Genomic DNA, 21,295 nt, shown 5'->3' with positions numbered 1-21,295 from the left:
AAAGACTAAACAGGAAAGACTGTCCTCAACTGGTTGGTATACAATATTTGTATGAAAAAATGCTACTATCTAATTGGTCCAAAACTGTTGGGGAGAAGCTGTGGTTTAGACTTAACTCTCCCGTCATTGGTCCCCCATTCTGGTCTCGTCACTGGCGTTGATCTCGTCACTGGCGCGACCTTGTCCTGAAACAGACACTTTGCACAGCCCACAACGCTTCTTAGTATCTTATCAAACCTCAACTCCCCTGGCTTCAAGGAGCAGAGGGAATAATGGGCTCTTTTAGGAAAAGGCAACAAATCTAATGAAAACCTGTGGGATGATTAGTCCTTGGAAAACCACTCAGTGCACCAGACTTATGATGTTGCATTAGTGTTTCAGTAACTCACACAGCAAATATTTGACCAGTGGTTAAGTGAACACATATAGTGATATTCATAACTATATAAGCATGTGACATATAAGTATGTAAACTTATGTGTGTTATAAAATAAAACCATTCTTAAGTGTATAAAATAAAAATCACCCTAACATCACATACATGGCTGTTGAAAGAGAGAAAAACACAAACACCCTCATTCATTCAGTATTTCATAGGGGCCCATGTTTAACATGCATTTCAGACGTTAAGAGAGTGTACCGTAGCATCTTTGAAACACACATTTATATTCATCCAAGACACAAGAAAGGGTGTGAATGGAGACAGTTTAGGTCTCAATTATTCTAAAGTAAAAACGTGCTTGCTGCTTAGACAGAAGAAAAATAGGTCTTGCTACAAAACATATTTTGAAAGTTGTTTTCAAGCAACACAGAAATACTAAACTATACTTTTACTTCCATGTGCTGTGGGATTTTTAGTTTAATCTGTATAATGGACTGTTTTTCTTTGTCTTGGGCAAATTTAACATTTTTATTGAAGCATTCCTACAGTTTTCAGTGTCACTTCTAGTGCCATGAAATAACTGTGGTTTAATGGTAGATGAAGGGACATTAGCAGTGGTAGAAATATATACAGTATTTTAAATGATAGAATAGATAATAGGTACTCTTTGCTGCAGCCAGTGCAGTCCACTACAGAGGATTATTAATAAATTCTACCTTTTATAAATGTTCAGTTTTTGATGAGACTATCAGAGAAGAGTTATTTTCAGCTGTTTGTGGTGTTAATTGTACTGGATTGCATTATGTGGAAATGTGTCTTTAATATTTTCTCAACACCATAGGTGTACTTAATAAAATGACAAATCCCTGTATTGATTAAAATATACTGAATAAGTTACAGTACACTGTACACTTTTTCTGCATAAAATTATTTAACAACATTCACAGCATCATGAAATAATCGCATGTGGTCAAGTGGTTTTGGTGCTTCAGGCAGAAAGTGGGAATCACTTTTCAAGACTGTCTATGACTGGATTTGGGCCCATTTGACAGTTTATTTGCCCTTTTGTTAATAGGAACCAGGAGCATCTTTCTGTGGTCTGTATTCCTCAACATTTTCACTTTGTCAAAGAAGTCTCATCACGGTTGTTTACATTTAACATGCATACATGTTATTGTCAGTGATTCTACAATCTGCACCACCAGACCACTGTGTTAGCACAAGAGTCCATGCATTAAAAGCTGATCCTTTCTCCGTAAAGTGACAACACCAGCATAATAGCCCACCCGGTCAAGAGCCCGACGTTCTGCAGCAGAAATATCAGCCAGGGTCTCTTGTTATTGATATGGACCATGGTGGGCATCTGGAAAGAGAAAAAGAAGTAAGATCATCTTTCTATGCATTTATACATGACTGATTCTGTAGTGGTTCATTGTCTCTAAACACAAACACTCACCATATCGGCCAGCCCCACATACAGAAAGAGTCCAGCAGTAACCGCAGCTACCCAGTGCGTGGCAGCGAGGTCAGTGGCTACAGACAGAGTGATGTACAGGCTGATGAACGAGGTCATGGCACTACAAAAGCTTAAAAGCAACGCCCTGCGGACACTCATGCCACTGTTGAGCAAAATGGCAAAATCACCTGGAGAGAAACAAAACCAAGAGGATGATGTTTAGAATTCTTTGATGAAAAATGAAATGCCTGCCTGTTGTTGAGTATGTGTGTCCTTTACCCAGCTCATGTGGTAGTTCATGGCAGAGCACAGCCACTGATGTCGCCAAACCAGATTTCCATGACAGGGAGAAAGCTGCACCAATTGCCAAGCCGTCTGCAAAGTTGTGGACTGCGTCACCGATAAGTATCATGTAAGGCAGTAGATGCTGTTCTGCAGAGCCAGACGGATGTAGTTGGTTAGTGGGGGGTAGTAGCCACAATAAATAACACAGTTTAATGACATCATGCATGTTCTTGTGTTGAAAATAACATTACTTACCTCCAGTGCACTCTTTTGGCTCTGGAAGTGATTCATCAGTGTCTTCAGCTCCAGCCTAAAATATGTTACAGAAAATGTTACTGTACACAAAACACTCAGACAAGTGCTATTATTGACATAAAATGTGTTTGACTTTGGATGCAGCTTTGCAGGTTTTAATTTATTACAATCTATTAGCTGAAGCTTTTTCATGCACACTGAGGCAACTTGCAACAGCTAAACAGGAAAGATGTAGTGGATTCCAGGAAGCTGTAATGTGATGCCAACATCTCTCAGTACACAGCGGACAGGTCTCTAATCTCTTAATTATTTGTATTATAGTGAGAGGCGGAATTCCTGTTCCATGAGAGTGGTAGCCTCATTTGTCCTAAATGAGTGGATCAGCAACCTTAGGTTCAGTTTCCACCTGAAACTTCAAAATGTCTCTCACCAGGTCTGTTTTTGATGTCAACTGTGACTTGTCTTTTTGCTGCTTTTCCTGTTGATACATCTCTAAAACTGCCCCAGGGTCACAGTGGTGAGGATCCGGTTGTTCCTGAAAGAAGTAAAATAAGTAGTGAAGCATTTTATGAAGTAAAAAACAAGGCAATACATTGGACAGGTTTAGAATTATATTCACCTAGATGCATTACAAATAAAATACCATTTGACAACAATTTTATGTAAGCAGATTTAAGAAAAATGACTTGTCAGATGAGGTGGCCAGGCTGGGGCACAGAGTAGGAGAGGGGACCAAATTTGAAATACATGTAAAAAGTAAATTAAATCCTGAGTTCTTTGAAATAATAAATCATACATTATTAAGTATTTTGTGTAAAAATAATACACAATGCTTTCTTTAGCTAACTTTCGCTGTGCTCTCCCAGTCGGGGACGTTGCTGCTGTGGTTCCCCCCCCCGCCACTGAGGTGAATCATGCCAAGTACTCAACGACACAATAGGAGAAATTAATGCAATTAATGCATGATATAAAACAAACTAATTTGACCAATATCAATTATAAAGCATCAAAAACATGTTAGTTGTATTTAGCTGGATCTTTTTTAAACGCAATAAGAAATTGTGCTTATTTAGGGAAGACTAGTATGTAAGCAGTGTGTTTTATCAGCATTGTGTCGTGTGAGATGCTGACAATGTTATCTGTGGTTTGGTGTTTTTTGTTTTTGTCTTTTTTCTTACTGAGTGATCATGTTGATGGTGATGATTAAATTTTAATGTGATCAGATAGAAGCCTGTTTCCACCAGGTAGAAGAGGTAGATTCCTCCCAGCAGAACTAACATCTTGTAAACGTGGTCTGGAGTTGTGTTCTGGTTGCTGACGCCATGTGCGTGTAAACCTAGAAACTGGACACAAAACCGTTGTGAGAAGTCAAAATGAGTACGTCAATCAATCAGTGTTAAACTCATGGGAAAATTAGTATGTGACCTGGTATAACTGCAATACCCCCAAATCAACATACAAGCTGACACGTAACTTTAAACCACTCACCATAGGTAGCAGGTGCAGTGAGGCATCTCCTGTCAGTGAGCCTACAGCCAGACTGATGAAAAACTGGATAACCAACTGGAATGCACTGGTACACGAGGTACACAGCAACAACACAATGCTAAACATAGATGTCATTATTATCAACACCCTGGCCAGGGTTGCATAGAGGTATCCTAAAGGAGGATGAAGAACAGAGAAAGGGTGTGAGGGTTATCATGTTGAATAAGATGCAAATATGACATCCAGATATCCTGAGAACATGAACGGCACAGTCCATCTTTGACATGGAGATAATATGTATGTGTATAATGACCCTGCATTAACATTATTAATGTTATTTCAGTGGTGAAGTTGTAATTACCACCACGTTCAAGCACACCTATGCCAACACTTGAATTGTTTCCTCTGTTTCCATGCCAAAAAGTGGCACGATTTTTTTTTTTTTTATCATTGAAAGAGTTACCTGGCCAGTTTTATTCAAAGGTACACAAAAATTCAAGGTTTAGGAAATTGTGGATAAAAATAATTTTTCAAATTGAATGTTGTAATTCAACTGTAACATCTGCATTTGCAACTCTTATGTGAAATATTTCCAATAGTCAAGGTAGGGTCAGTGTCAGTGATTGTTACTCCACTGTTACACACACTTACTCTGAGCCTTGGTGAGTCCATCTGATTGCTGTTGTTCTGTCGTGGTCATGCAGGCTCCGCTCAGGACTTGTTGGACGAGGGCAGGGCTGAGTCGAGCCACATCAGATCGAGCCAGGCCAGAGGAGGCAGAACTGTTGTCTCTCAGACCGTAGATCAGAACCAGCTCTTCAGCCAAGAAACAGCTCTAGGAGAGGAAAAGCGAAAATGGTTAGCATTAGAGTTCTGCACCTCAGTAATATGTTGCTGTGGACTATTCGTCCTATGTCTAAATTCTAATGTGAAAAGTCATTTTCTGTATTGTATGTCGGCATACAGTATATTTACCTGATCCCAGGTGGTGCTTCCATTTTGATGTCCAAGACTGCTCCTCTTCTTGTGTTTTGCACCATGTTCATGGCCCATCTCCGTGTAATTGCTTATGTTTAGACTCTTCATAAGAGTCTTCAAACCTACAGAGGCCAAACAGAAACAGTCCTTCATGTGGGTTTACAGTAACTGACTTATCAGAACTGATGACATGACTAATGTAAATACAGTAAATACACTAAATGATTTCTGTGATGAGCAATACAGTAAACACAGGATCTAGGTTTTAATGCATGTATCTGTGTCCATGTTTTGTTTGTGTGGGACATTTACCACCGACAGTGGAGTTCTCTGACCCCAGGTGGCCCATGATGTAGTCCAGGAAGAAGCTCTCCTCAGGCAGAGACTGGCTGATGAAGCAGTGACCTTGCAGAGCATGATACAGGATGAGGCCCAAGATGGCACCCACTTCCTGTCTCTGAGCCTCTGTTGATGCGTTGACCTTTATCATGTCACTGGCTCTTAAACAGCTCTGGTGATAAGGGACAGGAATGAATGACTTTTAATAATTCACTCAACTACAACAGAGCTGTCACTGTAGCGATTATCGACTACAAAATATTTGGCATTCACAATTTTCAACTTCTAAAAGGTGAAATATTTGGCATTCACAATTTTCAACTGTGTTTTTTTTTTTTAAAGACTGATATCTGTGCATCTACATAGCAACCCACTGACCACAAATTAACATGTTATTTCTTTGGGTTTGACGAACCAACAAATCATTGTTTGCTTTAGAACAAAGCCTACCTCACTGTATGCTGGCTTATAGTGCCCATGAAGCTCTTGAAGTCGTGCCTGGATTCCATTAATATCCATGGTGTGGTCCTCTTGTGTGATCTTGTGTAGGTAGTGTTCGGTCTCCTCCCTCCACAGCCCCTGGCTGATGGCTGTGCAGACCAGGTCAGGAGAAGAAAGGTAGAGGATGCAGCCAGCAGCAAGATCAGTGAACTGAGATTCACTAATAGTTATATTTTCTCTGCTTCCCCCACTTCCGTGCTCTCCATGATTGGAGTGGATGGAGTTATTGCTGATCAGCTGGTCAACGGCATCTATTAGAACACACTTTGAGCATTCACACAAGGAAAAAAACATACAGAAGATACAGTAAAGGTAAGTAACAGAGTGTAGTTACTAATCCAGTAATTTCAAGTTGTTTTTACAGAGCAACAGAATTGTAATGAAATGAATTGTAAAGAATTGTAAGCATGATTAATGTATATACACTAATCATACAGACATGGGGATGAATTAAATCAAAATTCATGATTTGTGTTGGTCATGTATGTGCTACACAGAGAAATTTGTGAAATTTACACATAATTAAGAGCAATCTATAGTATAATCATGGAGACTAACCCTTTTATTACCTTGCAGTAGAGGCAATTTTTCAGTTAACAAGTAGGAAAGTATAGGCTACACTGGAGATGGAAGTAAAGTATATCCAAAAACATATAGCCTATGTGTAGAGAAGGACAGGATTGTATTAAAGGTATGGTTTACTTTAAGAAACACATCTTATAGATGGCCATATAGATTACTTGGGTATTATTTAACCTGTCCTCACATTAAATCTTATTCACCTCCACTGTGGTGGAGAAAAGGCTGATAACAATATGGGTACTGTCAGAGTTGGCGAGATGAGGTTGAGCAGAACACTGTCTCTTTACTGAGGTTACTGGTCACAAGTAACTGTATTCAATGCAGAAGTCCGATTAAACATGAACCATACTCAGGTCACAATCTGGCAGCTTCCTGGTGTCAACAGGTGCAGATCATTACTACTGATTATAGTAAAACGTCTGTAGCTGAGGTGGGACTCTAGACCGGAAGTGATGCCAGAATAAAAGCATGATACCAGAAGCAGAAGAGACAGAATCATGACAGTGTACATGAAACCAAAACTATCTGTGTAGCTAAAATCAGTACAGGTAAATGAGAAAACACTTTTTTTCCCATTTGTCATTTGGGTGAACTGACCTTTAAACTGTCAAAAGAAGGAACAAAAGGCCGTGACCATAACATGAGCTCACAAGGTCAAACAGTACAAACATTATAGACTTTTACTGTGAAGGTTTATTATTTTATTAAACCTCTGTCAAGTTTGGATTACCTGTTATATCATTTCTTACCATAATCAGTTGATGCTACAAGTCTTTTTCACTGCTAAAATCTCTGATTGGGTCATTTCTTATCAGCTCTTTACTAGCAATATTAAGCATATTATAATCCAGTCATGTTTATGTCTTTATTTTTATATTATATTCACAACCATCCACCTGAGTTGTTTGACATCGGTCATGTACTATCCATTCGCGCAGATTACAGCTGACATGCAAGCCCAAGGACTTCAGTCTCATGCACTGATAAAGAGGTTTTGGCCTGACCGCCTGCAAACACCCAATGGTGGTCCTCATAAAATGAACACAAGGACCAGTGCTACAACGACTATACATTATATATAGGTCACATCAGAACTGTGATAGAGTAATCATTTTAGTCGGCCAATAAGTAAATAAAATCTATTTGTACTGAATGTGTCATTTTGTTATTTTACACTTAAGAGAACTACTATTGTGAACTGCATTTCCTATGAGCACTCGCATGGAAAAAACATAGGTGTGCTCTTTTTTAATGTTATTAGAAGCTTTGAGATTCCCGTTTTGTCAAACGCTCGTCAGCAGATTACATTGCCCTTAATGCTTCTGTTATTGCCACGTCAAAGAAAGTACTTGTGCAAAAACAACTTATTGGCCTATAACAAACAAATATACACTTAATCTTGTGACAAACATAAATCTGACGATTTTAAAATTGCGAGTCTAACGCAGAGTAAAAGTTACAGTGTAGTGAACTTTTAATATTGTTAAATTATTCAGTTCCCCCATTTTTAATAACTTAGTATATCTATTTAAAATGTGTCCCTGTCTGGTGTGTAATCTGAATGGCAAAGACAGACTTGGATATTGAATTTTAAATTTAAAATGATTCATCCTTATAGCCCATAAGTGCATGCAGGCACGGGCAAAATTAATGGCATAAAGTTACCTTGTGAGCATTTTGTTAGTTTAAACAGGAGCATTACATTTAAAAAGCACTTGAAATGTTCCCTATTTAATAGCTTTTGGACCTCGACCTCTCCGCAGCACCCGAGTTAGTCAGATACAACTTACCTTTTCACACGACACCTCGCCGCACTGCACACGGTTCTCCAGTGTATTAAAGAGGGAGCGGAGGGAGTCCCCGGTCAGAACCCGCTGTCCTGGAGACACCACGCTGACCACATCCCTGTACGCTTCCTCCAAGGCGGGTGAACCCGAAACAGAACCGAACAAACCCCAAACAGCCAAGAGGGAGAGAATAAGCAATGGGGAGGAAAACATCTTAAAACTTAGTTTAAAACCTCAATTCAAATATACTAAGAAATGGGTGATTAAAATGGGGAAGAAACAGTGCAGAATGCTGATATGGTGCCAAGGTGCTTCTACACACACAATGAGCTGTGTAGAGCTCGGCTCACACCTGTTCTCAGCATAAAACCACCACAGTTACAAAGGACCTGGAGTCTGGATTGTGATTGGCTGAGACGTGGCTCGTGCTGTCCCATACCTGTCTATTAATCCCACTGTCACCTGTACAGAACAGAAAAGACACACCAGAAAGGAGTCGACGTGCAGCCGATTTTACTCAAATGTATGTGAAATATCGACCTTTATCTCAACATAAGTCCTTTCAGTTTCTATAAATCCAACAGTCTTATCTGAAGGCTAATCATACACAAAATAATCAAACACCTCAGAAACACCTCTTGGTGCCACCGCTGGTCCAGTGAGCAGTTTGTGTAGAAGAACAGAAGGAAGAACCATGGTAAATCTTACATCCAGGGCCAACAGCAACCACTTTACTGCCAAAGACATTCTCAGCGAATGGGTGAGAATACAGCTCAGGGAAGGCCCCATGTCTGGATCTGCTTGAGACCCCAGAGAGGGACACACAGATGATTCTTTGTGAGGCACAATAGCCTGTTATGAAATGGTATTAAAAGTATTTCAAAAATGAACATGTGATTTCTGAGTTGGCGATCACTCCATGTTCCCTTGTAAGATAGAGGCCTTTTGAAATGGGATCCACTTACCTGACAACTTTTTTTTTTGTTACCTGGCAGCAATTTAAGGCAAAAAATGCCCCTAGGACTTTTCTTTGTAGAAGTTCCTCAGCCTAAATGCCAGCCATAAAAACTCAGGGACAGAAGTGAAAAGGTTTGTAAGTTAAGATTTAAATGCTGGGTTGGTGGCAGCATAAAAGCACGACTTTATAGAGTACATAGTCAAGTGCTCATCAACATCAAGAGCACAAACATAAACCTGTTTAACTGTATGAATTGAAGCTAAAACAATGAAACAAAGACCCAATTCTACTGTTCAGCATTTGTTCTCCTTAATAACATTTTTTGTTTTGTTTTAGAAACAATAATAAAAACTTAACTGACATGAACCAACGCATGATTTCAGTCTGAGTCTACCTGAGATTCATGTTTTGATTCTGCTGTTGTATCTGTCATCTCCTCACATATCTGCGGTGAATGAACGAGGTGAAATCACAATGACATAAGAGCAATCAGCCAACAGCAGCATTTTTCAGTAAAATGTTATTAACAGTAAAAATCTGATAAAATATCCATTTTGTTATATGTTTATACATGAATACATTACTGAAATAATTCTAATCAAAGGCTCTACAAAATACGTGGGTGTGTGTGAGATTATATCAGCCACCAGATGGTGCGTCTGCCCTGTATAACATCACTTACAATGTCTCTGTATTGAATGGTCATGTAAAACCTGAGTCCAAAAGTCCCGAAATTTGAAGAAAAAAAAAGATAATTCACGATTAGAAGTACAAAAGTATTTATTCACTTTCATGTTAGATGAATAGATAAATGTTTATTCCCAGTAAGTTTTTAAAACTTACTGGGAATAAACATTGAATAACTAACAGGATTTTCTTGCTGTAATCATTCCTCCTGTTCATTATCAAGTGATCCTGGCCTGTCTACTGTAATTTAAGTGATGTTGGACAAAATCTACAATTATATACTATAGATCTACAATCTACAGTTTATAAACAGTGGGTGTTGTCCTCCATCACTACACTGGAAGCACAGAAGGAGGGGGAACTCAGCTAATGGCCAACAGAAACACAGTGAACACTTGAATTGTGTATTGTTTTAAGACAGACTTCAAAAACTGTGAATTTATCCTTTTAAAAAGTTTTGGTTAGGTGAAATTTATTTTGAAATTCTCAAACTCAAATGTATTTCTGCCTGTGACAAACAACATGAGAAAATATGAAACTAGGTTTGTTGTTTCCTTCATTTTTAAAAAAATTATTTGTATTCAGCTGTTAGATGACGAGCAACAGTAGAGCTCGGTATTGTAATCTGTAGTCACATTTCTCTTTGGCTTTGCTGATAGTTCTTATGTTGGTATTGTCAAAATTTGCTCTGCCTGCCTCAACGAGCAATCTGTCAGTTAGTTTCCTTTTAGTCTGAACTGAAACAAGTCATCAGGAAATAAAAAACAGAAATACCCTGGGGAATTAATATTTTGTTTCTAGAAACATATAAGTCCATAATTCTTATTACTACAGTACTGTTTTGTCTGTACTCTTCTTTTCTACAGTCACTTGCTGTTAGCTGGAGAAATCACTGAAGGGAAGGACATCGAGTTGATTGGCTGCACATCACTTCACACACATGGACAGACAGCCACACACACACACACAAGCTCGCTTATGGCATGGGACTGTGGACATCTGCCCCTCTTGCGCGCACACACACACACACACACACACACACACAGACATGGTGAACCCTGTACTGCTATTTTTTGAGATAAAACACACTGTCTAGTGGCCTGCTTTCACACCCCCCCTTCGTCACATCACTCTCTGTTATGCAGTCTGTCATGGAAACTTGCAGATGTTTTCAGCACAAGGATTCATCAAGTCCACCACTGCGTGCAAATACACACAAACCCACACACATGATCTCAGATTTTAGCCATGGGGCATTTAGATTTTTGTGTTAAAGTCCAGTGATGGAGGCATGATGAAGGGAGTGGAAGAGATGCATTTGCCTCAAATCAAAGGAGACATGAAGTGGGACAGGGAAGAGATGAGACTTATTAAGGTCTTTTATTGTGGAAGACCAATGAAGGTTGAGGGAGGAGGTAAAAGCTGATATCTAGAAAGACAGAGCAGGTCATTCCACATAATTATACTTCCTCTGCTGAATTCTCTTTCTCTGTCTCCCCTATAAATCTATGAACTTTCTGTTTTTTAACACTTGCATGCCGGGCCACAAGTTTTTTCTGTGGTGCTTTTGGAGGTAATATAGTAAATTAATACACTACAGACACAATTCTCTCTCTCTCTCTCTCTCTCTCTCTCACACACACACACACACACACACACATACAGTACACCCTACGGCACCCTTTAGCATTCATTGATTAAGTTAATGAGGACACCGTTACTTCCTTCTTGGTACTCTAGCTCTCTGTGCTGAGAAGAGAAGCTCAAACTCTTCATAAAGAGAATCAGGTGGACACATCAAAATGACACAAACATCTTAAATATCTATCTTATGACCAGTGTCATTTTACCAGGTGTTGTCAGTTGTCAAGATATAACCAATCCAAGTAATAATTCAAAAGGCTGAACTGGCTATATCGACGTTTTCATAATATCAATGCATCAAATGACGATATGAAAATGATGCAACAGTGTTAAAGGTTGCTTGTTGACTCTGCTGTGCCCTCTGGCTTTACACCACTTTATACAAAGTTCAGCTACTTGTTTGCTGCCTGACAAACTTCTCTGTTTGGTTAACTCTTACCATCCTCATAAAACTGTTCCTTTGCTGCAACAGGCAGCTGGATTCAGTGGAAATGCTCCAAAAATCTCCTGTGCACTAAACTGCTGACAGACACAGTAAGCAGCTCTGGTGAATGTAGTGAAACACTGAACCAGATATTTCCCTCAGGAGTTGATGGACACTAGAAGTGATGTTAGTGTTGCTCCGTAACTGCTGGAAGGAAAGTGTTTGCTGACAAGTCTGACATATCTATTTAGAGGATAATGATACCGTATGTTAGTAATATGTTTACAACTTTACTGCCCCCAAGTGGTCGAAAATATCAGTTATTGCAGGTGTAATGATCAAGTCTTCCTTGAGATTATAGAATAAGATTTGCACACAGCTTCAGCAAAATGAAGCACAGTGCTTCATGTTGTTTGTATCCCGTACATCATTTTGTCCAAAAACTTGCAGACCCCCCCACTAATGATATATTATAGTCACTGCTCACTTTGGATCATCTCACCAGGGAGAGTTCACTGTGTTTCAGTGTCTTTAGTGTTTCATTTCCTGGACTAGGTGGGTAACTTTGCTTAGTTGGAACATGTATTTGCAAAATACATGTAGGGTGTGTTGTGTTTCAGGGGATATTAAATTGATTCACATTCTTTTCCCGTGAACTTACCTTAACCACAACCAACTTCAACACCTAACCCTTAACCTAACACTTAATTTTTACAGTGATGACTTGGTTTAATGATTTATGTTTGGGGAACTTGCTTTTTGTCCCCATAGTGTGAGTGTGTAAACAGATCAGCAAGACCAGGCCACACATCAACCTGCACACACACAGAGAAGCTGGTCAAATGTTAATAATTTAATTTGTGGGTTTAAATCATATGGTGGTAAAATTCCTGCAGATGGACAGAATACCAATTGAGACAGAGAGGAAAAAAGAGGTGGAGGGAGAACAAATGGTACTGACAGAGAGAGGGGGAATAAAAGAGTCAGTACTTAAAAATAATAACCATGTCATGGCCTGATTGGTTTGGTTTGCCCATATTTAACTCAGTGGACTGGGAAATGAGAAAAGACTGAGAGGAATTGTGTCTGGGGAAGAAAAACGGAGAGATGTAAAAAGGTAAAAAGAAACAAGGCAGTGACTAAATGAATGAAGGCCCAGAGGGGGGTGGGGAGAATTTTTAAATTTGTCACTTGAAGCGATTAGATTATCATTGATTTTCTAGCTTCACATTTAAACCCTACACAAACAGCCATCAATATTACTTGCAGAAGATTGACAATGATAATGTCTAGAATAAATCTGAACTATTATTTTCCACAATAAACCTGTGAAAACATGGACCATTGGGGTGCCACCTGATTCCAAGATAAATGTTTTTATTTGTATTTATTTTTTAATGTAGAAAACTGGGTCTTGCTTGTAGTGAACATCTCTGTAGCTGAGGTGTTAACACGGTGGTGGCACGAAGAAAACCCACTGAAGCTCAAATCGCACCAGAAACAACCAAAGTTTTGATTTGCGTCATTATTTTGATTGTCATTACTGATAGATAAGTAAAGACAACATTTAAAGGATAAAGCTGGTCATGTTATATATTAATAGTGTTGTCAATATTTGTCATACAGTGACTGAAACTGACAAAGATTGGCCTCTACTCAAGGTTAATGTTTGTCAGTCTGTCTGTCCTGGATTAACTTGTTTGACAGTGCGACAGGCGTCTGTTGTTCAAAAATGATTAAAAATATCAGGGAAATACACTGCTGCACTGAGTGACATGTTTTTCATTACGAAACCCCAGACGTTATCCCAAAGGCTCAGAGTGGCCATTATTTTCCTGAGGTTAGCACAAGTCAGAGTCAAATGCACATGTGTAAGATTTTATGGGATCTCCCAGTTGAAACTAAAGTCTGGTAGCTAGTCAAGCTAGTCAAGGAAACATGCCTCCCAGTGCCGCGGTGTGTTTCAATGCTGTGTTTTTGAACAACAGAGTCCCATAGCACAGACAAATAAGCTGATCCAGGACTGACACCCACGGACATTAACCGTGAGTAGAGATGATTCATGGTTGGTTTTAGTCTCTGTATGTGGAGTGTGGAAAATATTAATATAGAAAATGGCATTTTATCCTTTAAGGCTTTAGCGTGGTAAACCTGTGTATAGATTATAGTAATAATTTGATCCATCACAGTGAAATTGTCTAAGCATTGAGGCTAAAACTGGTACAAAAAAAAAAAACTTCAGCTGCATAAAGAAGAGTTCAACATGCAAGTGTAACATTAACTTTTATTTCATGCTTCTGCTGCATGCATGAGTGTGTCTCTGTCTCCAGCAGGCTCTAAAGCTTACAGCGATCTGCAGTGAGAAAGCAAGGAGGAGGAAAGCAGGCTTAATGCGAATTCAGGATTTTAAAACTCATAAGAAGAGAGTTTCAGTCCTGATTGAATGTTTAGTGATATAAAACCTGTGTCACTGCTGACAGCGATGGGACGATGGGGCATTCTACAGGGTGAAGTTTCATAAGAAAAGCTTTCCTGGCAGTTTTCATTGTTAAGAAAAAAGGAGGAGGACCTGACTTGTCCAATTTCAGGCCTCTGGTCCAATCATTGCCTGTTGTGGTTATAGTCCAATTTTATTTCAAGTTCTGAATTTTTATCAACATTACTGAGACCACTGGGACCGAACAAATATGGGTCTAATTAACCAAGATTTCTTTCCTAGAACTGAGTCCCAGTTATTTCACTTTATTACTGCTGTCAGGTGTGGTCTGATTTAGATAGATGTCCTGTTTTATAGGATAGGTTTTATTATGATTTAGTCAGTCTCTCAATATTTCCCAATGCCCTGATTTTCTCTGTTCCATAGAGCCCCATGTCCATTTGTTTTTACTGACAACATAAATATGTAGTTTTATTTTAAAAGCCTTAGTTGTTTCCTGAACAGCAGGGCAATGCCATTTTTAGTAAATGTTATTTGAGCAGGAGTACTGTGTATATACTACTAGTTTGGGATTATTTTCAGCTGCAAATTAAAGACACCTTTTTGTGCTAGTCAGTATTTATAGCAGCAGAATGATGCATATGAGAACAAACTGAAGTTATATTGGATACACAGAGAAAAGTTGTTAGCAGGATTAATTGTTTTCATGTCATTTCATGCTTTGTTAATGTAGTTTATAGTCTGGGGACTCTTGCTGTCCATCACTATAGTGTTTTTCATCCTCCCGTTTTCTTCTATTTGTAAATTCACCAACACCAAATCTCAGCCTCTCAGCAGAAATGTGCTGACTCTTCTCTCACTTTGATGGACAGAGATATTATACCCAGACTTTTGGGGCAAATCCTGCAGCAATAAAAGTTTACTGGCTCACAGTATATGACTCCTGTGTTCAGGCAGAGTGAATTTGTTATGAGCTGGAGGGCAAGCACACTGAAGCCTCTGCATCATCACGCCAACCATCCAAACATTAATCGTACATCATACATTTATTTTTACCTGTACAACACAGATGTCAGCTCAGTTTATGGTGCACTTTGTGAACAATAGTCCCACAAAGATTTTGACACATTGTCGGATAAGTCAAGTGAAATGGGACAAGACATGGTGTCTCTTCGCTCTACTACCCACCTCTGACACTTTGCTGCCTACAGCCCTTCAGTTTTTCCAGCTTCTCTACCCTTTAGGTCCATAAATTAGCCACACCCGCTGCCTAGTGAAGGTTCTAAGGGCAGAAACACACCAAGCAGATGTGAAAGAACTAGCTACGATGAAGGCTGACCTCTGTGTCGCCTCATGTTGGCTTTGTCTGTGCCAGTTAGATTGAAAAAGTGACACTTGAGCACACAACAAGGACAACAACCAACAACGTGCTGACTAGCATGTTTATTGTGCTCCTGTGTGACAAATAACTCCCTCTACCAGCAGTTGGTGGTATCTATATTTGCCATACTGAAGGGGAAAGAACAAGAGTCACCAAGTACAACAGCCAGTCACAGCGCTCTGACTGACAACGCCCAGCCTATTCAACATGACGAATTGGCCAAAAAAAAAAAAAAAACACCAACAGGGGCCAACTGGTGGCAAAGGTGTAGGACACCAGGAGAACAAGCCCCAGCAGATGCTCACTGAAGGCATGATGGTGGCTGACAGCCAGCCATCGGCTTGGTGAGTCTCTGCCCTAAGAAGCGTTTTTTGAACTGGGAGTAGTCATTTCAAACACCCAACCATGGTGGAGCTCTCAGCAGCTGAAAGTCTGAAACAATGGCTGTCAGCCCGAAGTGGTCACGTTCTTTTAAACAGAGACAAAGATAGAGCAAAAGCCAGGGTTAACATCAATTTGGCTTTTTGAGATGGAGGGCGTTAAAAGCAGCAGAGGACTCGCATTAAATTCAAAAGTGGCATTCTTCCCTCATTGGAAAGTCAGAGGTTATAATGCACCTAAAACCGTGTTTGTTATGGCAACATAAGTTGTAGCATGTCATGATTTCACCTCCTCTCTGTGTTTCTTGATGTTCAACTGTTACTCTGCCTCTTTTTCCTTCTCTTGCTTTACCATTACCACTTGCACATTTAATCACACTCTACTTTTGTCCTTTTTCTTACATTCCTCCCTCTTGCTGTCCTTGTTCTGCTTGCCCTCACTTCCCTGAAAACTGCGGTCAGATTGTTTCTGCAACAAATTATACAGTGCCTTGCGAAAGTATTCGGCCCCCTTGAACTTTGTGACCTTTTGCCACATTTCAGGCTTCAAACATAAAGATATAAAACTGTAATTTTTTGTGAAGAATCAACAACAAGTGGGACACAATCATGAAGTGGAACGAAATTTATTGGATATTTCAAACTTTTTTAACAAATAAAAAACTGAAAAATTGGGCGTGAAAAATTATTCAGCCCCTTTACTTTCAGTGCAGCAAACGCTCTCCAGAAGTTCAGTGAGGATCTCTGAATGATCCAATGTTGACTTAAATGACTAAAGATGATAAATAGAATCCACCTGTGTGTAATCAAGTCTCCGTATAAATGCACCTGCACTGTGATGGTCTCAGAGGTCCGTTTAAAGCGCAGAAAGCATCATGAAGAACAAGGAACACACCAGGAAGGTCCGAGATACTGTTGTGGAGAAGTTTAAAGCCGGATTTGGATACAAAAAAATTTCCAAGCTTTAAACATCCCAAGGAGCACTGTGCAAGCGATAATATTGAAATGGAAGGAGTATCAGACCACTGCAAATCTACCAAGACCTGGCCGTCCCGCTAAACTTTCAGCTCATACAAGGAGAAGACGCAGGAGATGCAGCCAAGAGGCCCATGATCACTCGGGATTAACTGCAGAGATCTACAGCTGAGGTGGGAGACTCTGTCCATAGGACAACAATCAGTCGTATACTGCACAAATCTGCCCTTTATGGAAGAGTGGCAAGAAGAAAGCCATTTCTTAAAGATATCCATAAAAAGTGTCGTTTAAAGTTTGCCACAAGCCACCTGGGAGACACACCAAACATGTGGAAGAAGGTGCTCTGGTCAGATGAAACCAAAATCGAACTTTTTGGCAACAATGCAAAACATTATGTTTGGCGTAAAAGCAACACAGCTCATCACCCTGAACACACCATCCCCACTGTCAAACATGGTGGTGGCAGCATCATGGTTTGGGCCTGCTTTTCTTCAGCAGGGACAGGGAAGATGGTCAAAATTGATGGGAAGATGGATGGAGCCAAATACAGGAACATTCTGGAAGGAAACCTGATGGAGTCTGCAAAAGACCTGAGACTGGGACGGAGATTTGTCTTCCAACAAGACAATGATCCAAAACATAAAGCAAAATCTACAATGGAATGGTTCACAAATAAACATATCCAGGTGTTAGAATGGCCAAGTCAAAGTCCAGACCTGAATCCAATCGAGAATCTGTGGAAAGAACTGAAAACTGCTGTTCACAAACGCTCTCCATCCAACCTCACTGAGCTCGAGCTGTTTTGCAAGGAGGAATGGGCAAAAATTTCAGTCTCTCGATGTGCAAAACTGATAGACATACCCCAAGCGACTTACAGCTGTAATCGCAGCAAAAGGTGGCGCTACAAAGTATTAACTTAAGGGGGCTGAATAATTTTGCACGCCCAATTTTTCAGTTTTTTATTTGTTAAAAAAGTTTGAAATATCCAATAAATTTCGTTCCACTTCATGATTGTGTCCCACTTGTTGTTGATTCTTCACAAAAAATTACAGTTTTATATCTTTATGTTTGAAGCCTGAAATGTGGCAAAAGGTCGCAAAGTTCAAGGGGGCCGAATACTTTCGCAAGGCACCGTAGCTAAATTACACATTACTTGATGCAATTAACATGTAGAGTTTATGAAATAAAGACTAGAAACAAGACTAGAACACTCGGTATCTTTCACTCTGGGTTGCACTGTATTGGCCATTATGTTAAACATCTGAAGCAAGTCCACACATGGACTCTGATCTCAAACAAACCAGTTTACTTTTTCTGTTGGTGCAGTTTCAAACAGAATCTTCCTCACCAACAGAAAGTCATTTCTCCACATTCACAGGTGAGTTCAGTGACTGCAGTGTACTTTGTGGTAAAAATGTTTATTATAGCAAAAAAAAAACCTATTCAGCTGTTGCCATAGTCTTTTTTTCAATATTGAAAAAAAAAAAAATTGAACAAATTTTCATCTTTGGAAGTTTTATTAAATCATGCAAAAATCGAACTAGACAACTCCGGAAAGTCAGTGAAGGTGAAAACATTACCACATAAATCTGGGTGGTTCTGCTTTGTGAAGAACTTTTTGGCCAAACTGTTAACAGAAAGGGAGATGCAGAGGTGATATCTGTGAACCTTTATTCCCACAAAAGTTAATTTCCTGCCTCTTATCCAGCAGTGACAACATTTGAAACAGGATGAAGAGCTCCGTGGTGTTTTGCCTGGCTGTCAGCTTCGCCATGTTTGGATTTGGTAAGAAAAAGAACGCTGAAGGAAAAACTTTCATTAATACTTTAAAAGGCACAGCCATGTGGACCCAAGTCAGAGGAAATATCAGCCTGAGGGAACAGTTGGCAAGATCTGAGAATAATGAGAATAGCAGTGAAATGAGGAAAAGCTGCATAATCATTTATCAATAATGATCACTTTCCCTTCTAAAGCATACACTGCTCTGAATAACCTGCATCATGTGAACTCCGTCTCGCCTCTCCAGGCCTCTCGCTGCAGTGTTACTCCTGTCCCGATGGCTCCTCCAGCAGCTGTGAAGTCAAACAGGAGTGTCAACAAAGTGAAGACGGCTGCCTCAAAATCATCAGTGGAGGTAAATACAAGAGGAAAACCTGAAAAGTACTAAATCCAACAATAGTTCATTTCAACATTAAACATTAACAGTTTTAACAAGTAACATGAAATAAAGTTTTACACAACTGTTAGGATGATAGCAAGAAATGTGATGCGAGATCTCAAAGTTAACCATTGATTTGTTTCTCTTCCCGTGTCTCCTCCTGGGTTCCATAGAAATGTAATGGAATTGAATGTTCACATACTGATGGAGTGAAGCAACAAAATGTGCCGTTAGTTTTCTAGAACCAAAGACATCACAAAAAGTAACAGAATAGTTAACTACTACTACAACGACTTAGAATGGTGATTATTACTGATAAGTATAAGCCTTTTAATCTACAGTAATAATCTACAGTAGTCATCTAATAAAGGGGGTTTTCATACAACAAAGACAGTGTATTAGGTTTCTGGCAAGGGAAGGACCCAAATACACAGATGCAAGCCAAGGCAGAGGTCAATAGGATTTTAATGCAACAAAACAGGAACAAAATACAAGGCTCAACCTGATGTAGTAAAACAAAAAGTACAAAGCTAGGCCAGGAAGCTGGGTGCAAAAATAAAAACCAAATCAGTGAAATAAACCCAAGTACTGCTGATTATAAAAACTCAGACAACAATGAGGCAAATCAAACAAAGTCAGGAACAAACAAGAGACAGGTACTGAACTTACAGGGCAGAGATACAGGAGTGGTGAGCTGAGAGAACAGAAATGACAGGGGCAACAAGGCACAGAGACAAAATGTACCAACAACTAGACTGAGGGAAGGGAGGAGGATATATAGGGTATACCAGGAGATAATGAGCAACAGGTGAAAACAATGAATGGTGATTGTGAACCGGGGTAAAGCTGGGGCAGGTGAGGTGACAGAAAACAGGAAACCAACCAAAATAAAAGCATCAAAAGTGTTTCACAGTGTTTCTCATTTACTTACTTTATGCTTTCTCTGCATGTTTTACGATGTGTTCTGTGTGTGTTCGTGAAAATATTTTGTGATATACATGTTGTTAAAGTGGTTCAGATGTTTTCTTCATTTGTGTTTATGTGTTGTCTATTTGCTTCTTTGAGTTATTAAGGTCTCTTGGCTTCTGTATATGTAGCATTAATAGTCAGGAACTGGCATAAAGGTTGGACTTGACAAATACCAAGACAACCTGGTGGTTATTTTAGACCCATTATTTAGGAGGAAAGTGTCTGAACTTGTGTGTTATTAGCCTTTCTCTAAAATGTTGCACATTATGAGCATTGTTATCTGTTATAATGATGACTGATACTGTTCCTTTTATGCTGTCTCCCCACAGAAAGAACCTATACTAGTTGTATGAGGTACGCAGACTGTGACTACAAGATTCTGGCCGCCAGATACCCCCTCCCTGACTTCGACTTCAGCTGCTGTCAGTCAGATCTTTGCAATGGAAAAGAAAAAAGTTGGCTTCAGATAATTAAGGATATATTTGGTTAAGAAATGAAAAACAAACAAAGAAAATAAAGTGTTAAGTCCAGATTTGGGTCAACTCTTATTTATACCACTGCTGAATATTGTTCAACATTCAACAATACTGTTTTATCTAGACACATTGTGTACACTCACTCATTATAGTTTTGATGCTGAGATCAACAAAACAACAATGAAACGTGTTTGAATAATCTTAATGCACTGGCAGATTTTTTTTTAAATTTACTTTTGTGAGGCGAATAAAATGTTTTTATGCTAAAAGACCAAGATCATTTAATTTAGTGGTGTTTTTGGCATTAATTCCTTGGCAAGAGGGAGAGCAGAAATTTGGTTTACACCGTTAAATGCCTACAAAACTTTAGTTTTAGAGATGAACCTTTTCATGCCTCTATAGTATCAATAACAACAGTTATACAAGAAAAAATATATCCCTGTCATTATAATTAGGCTGAACACAGTGAGAAAACACTGTGAAAGTGGGAGAGACAAAGGAAAACAGGTCCTGCAGATGTCAACAGGTAGACGGGTCGACAGCATGATGCTCTTTGCAGCTCAGTGGGCTGAAGCACAAACCATGTGCACTCAGTGCCGTGTGTGATGGCTGCATTCAAACCTGTGATTTCAAAAGCTCTTAGAGCCTTAAACCTGCTGAAGCACAACAACAGCAGCCTGAAAGCAGTCTGAAGAAGAACAAAGTCCTGGACTGTTCAAGTATCTGCTGCCATCCTTGAACACTAATTAAAAT

The 21,295-nt window shown here is 39.4% G+C and overlaps 1 protein-coding gene and 1 long non-coding RNA gene across 2 annotated transcripts; both read right to left on the bottom strand.

Moving 5' to 3' along the window:
• Positions 1 to 512: 512 nt before the first annotated feature.
• slc39a4 (solute carrier family 39 member 4) lies at positions 513 to 8,362 on the bottom strand. Its single transcript, XM_020597625.1, has 12 exons — positions 8,057 to 8,362; positions 5,634 to 5,948; positions 5,157 to 5,355; positions 4,842 to 4,966; positions 4,518 to 4,701; positions 3,867 to 4,039; positions 3,557 to 3,721; positions 2,809 to 2,913; positions 2,379 to 2,433; positions 2,118 to 2,270; positions 1,839 to 2,026; positions 513 to 1,745 (listed from the first exon to the last, which is right to left on the bottom strand). Exons 1-12 carry the CDS (start codon positions 8,264 to 8,266, stop codon positions 1,617 to 1,619), a joined length of 2,001 nt encoding a protein of 666 aa, XP_020453281.1. The 5' UTR covers positions 8,267 to 8,362; the 3' UTR covers positions 513 to 1,616.
• Positions 8,363 to 18,593: 10,231 nt separating this feature from the next.
• On the bottom strand, positions 18,594 to 19,843 carry LOC109958777 (uncharacterized). Its single transcript, XR_002274726.1, has 4 exons — positions 19,767 to 19,843; positions 19,181 to 19,298; positions 18,933 to 19,011; positions 18,594 to 18,832 (listed from the first exon to the last, which is right to left on the bottom strand). It is a non-coding gene; the product is annotated as an uncharacterized LOC109958777 (long non-coding RNA).
• Positions 19,844 to 21,295: the final 1,452 nt, after the last annotated feature.

Source organism: Monopterus albus, unplaced genomic scaffold, assembly GCF_001952655.1.
Source record: "Monopterus albus unplaced genomic scaffold, M_albus_1.0 scaffold34.1, whole genome shotgun sequence".
Lineage (NCBI taxonomy): Eukaryota > Metazoa > Chordata > Actinopteri > Synbranchiformes > Synbranchidae > Monopterus > Monopterus albus.
The sequence above is the reverse complement of the archived record's forward strand: the minus strand, read 5'-3'. Positions and strand labels throughout refer to the sequence as shown.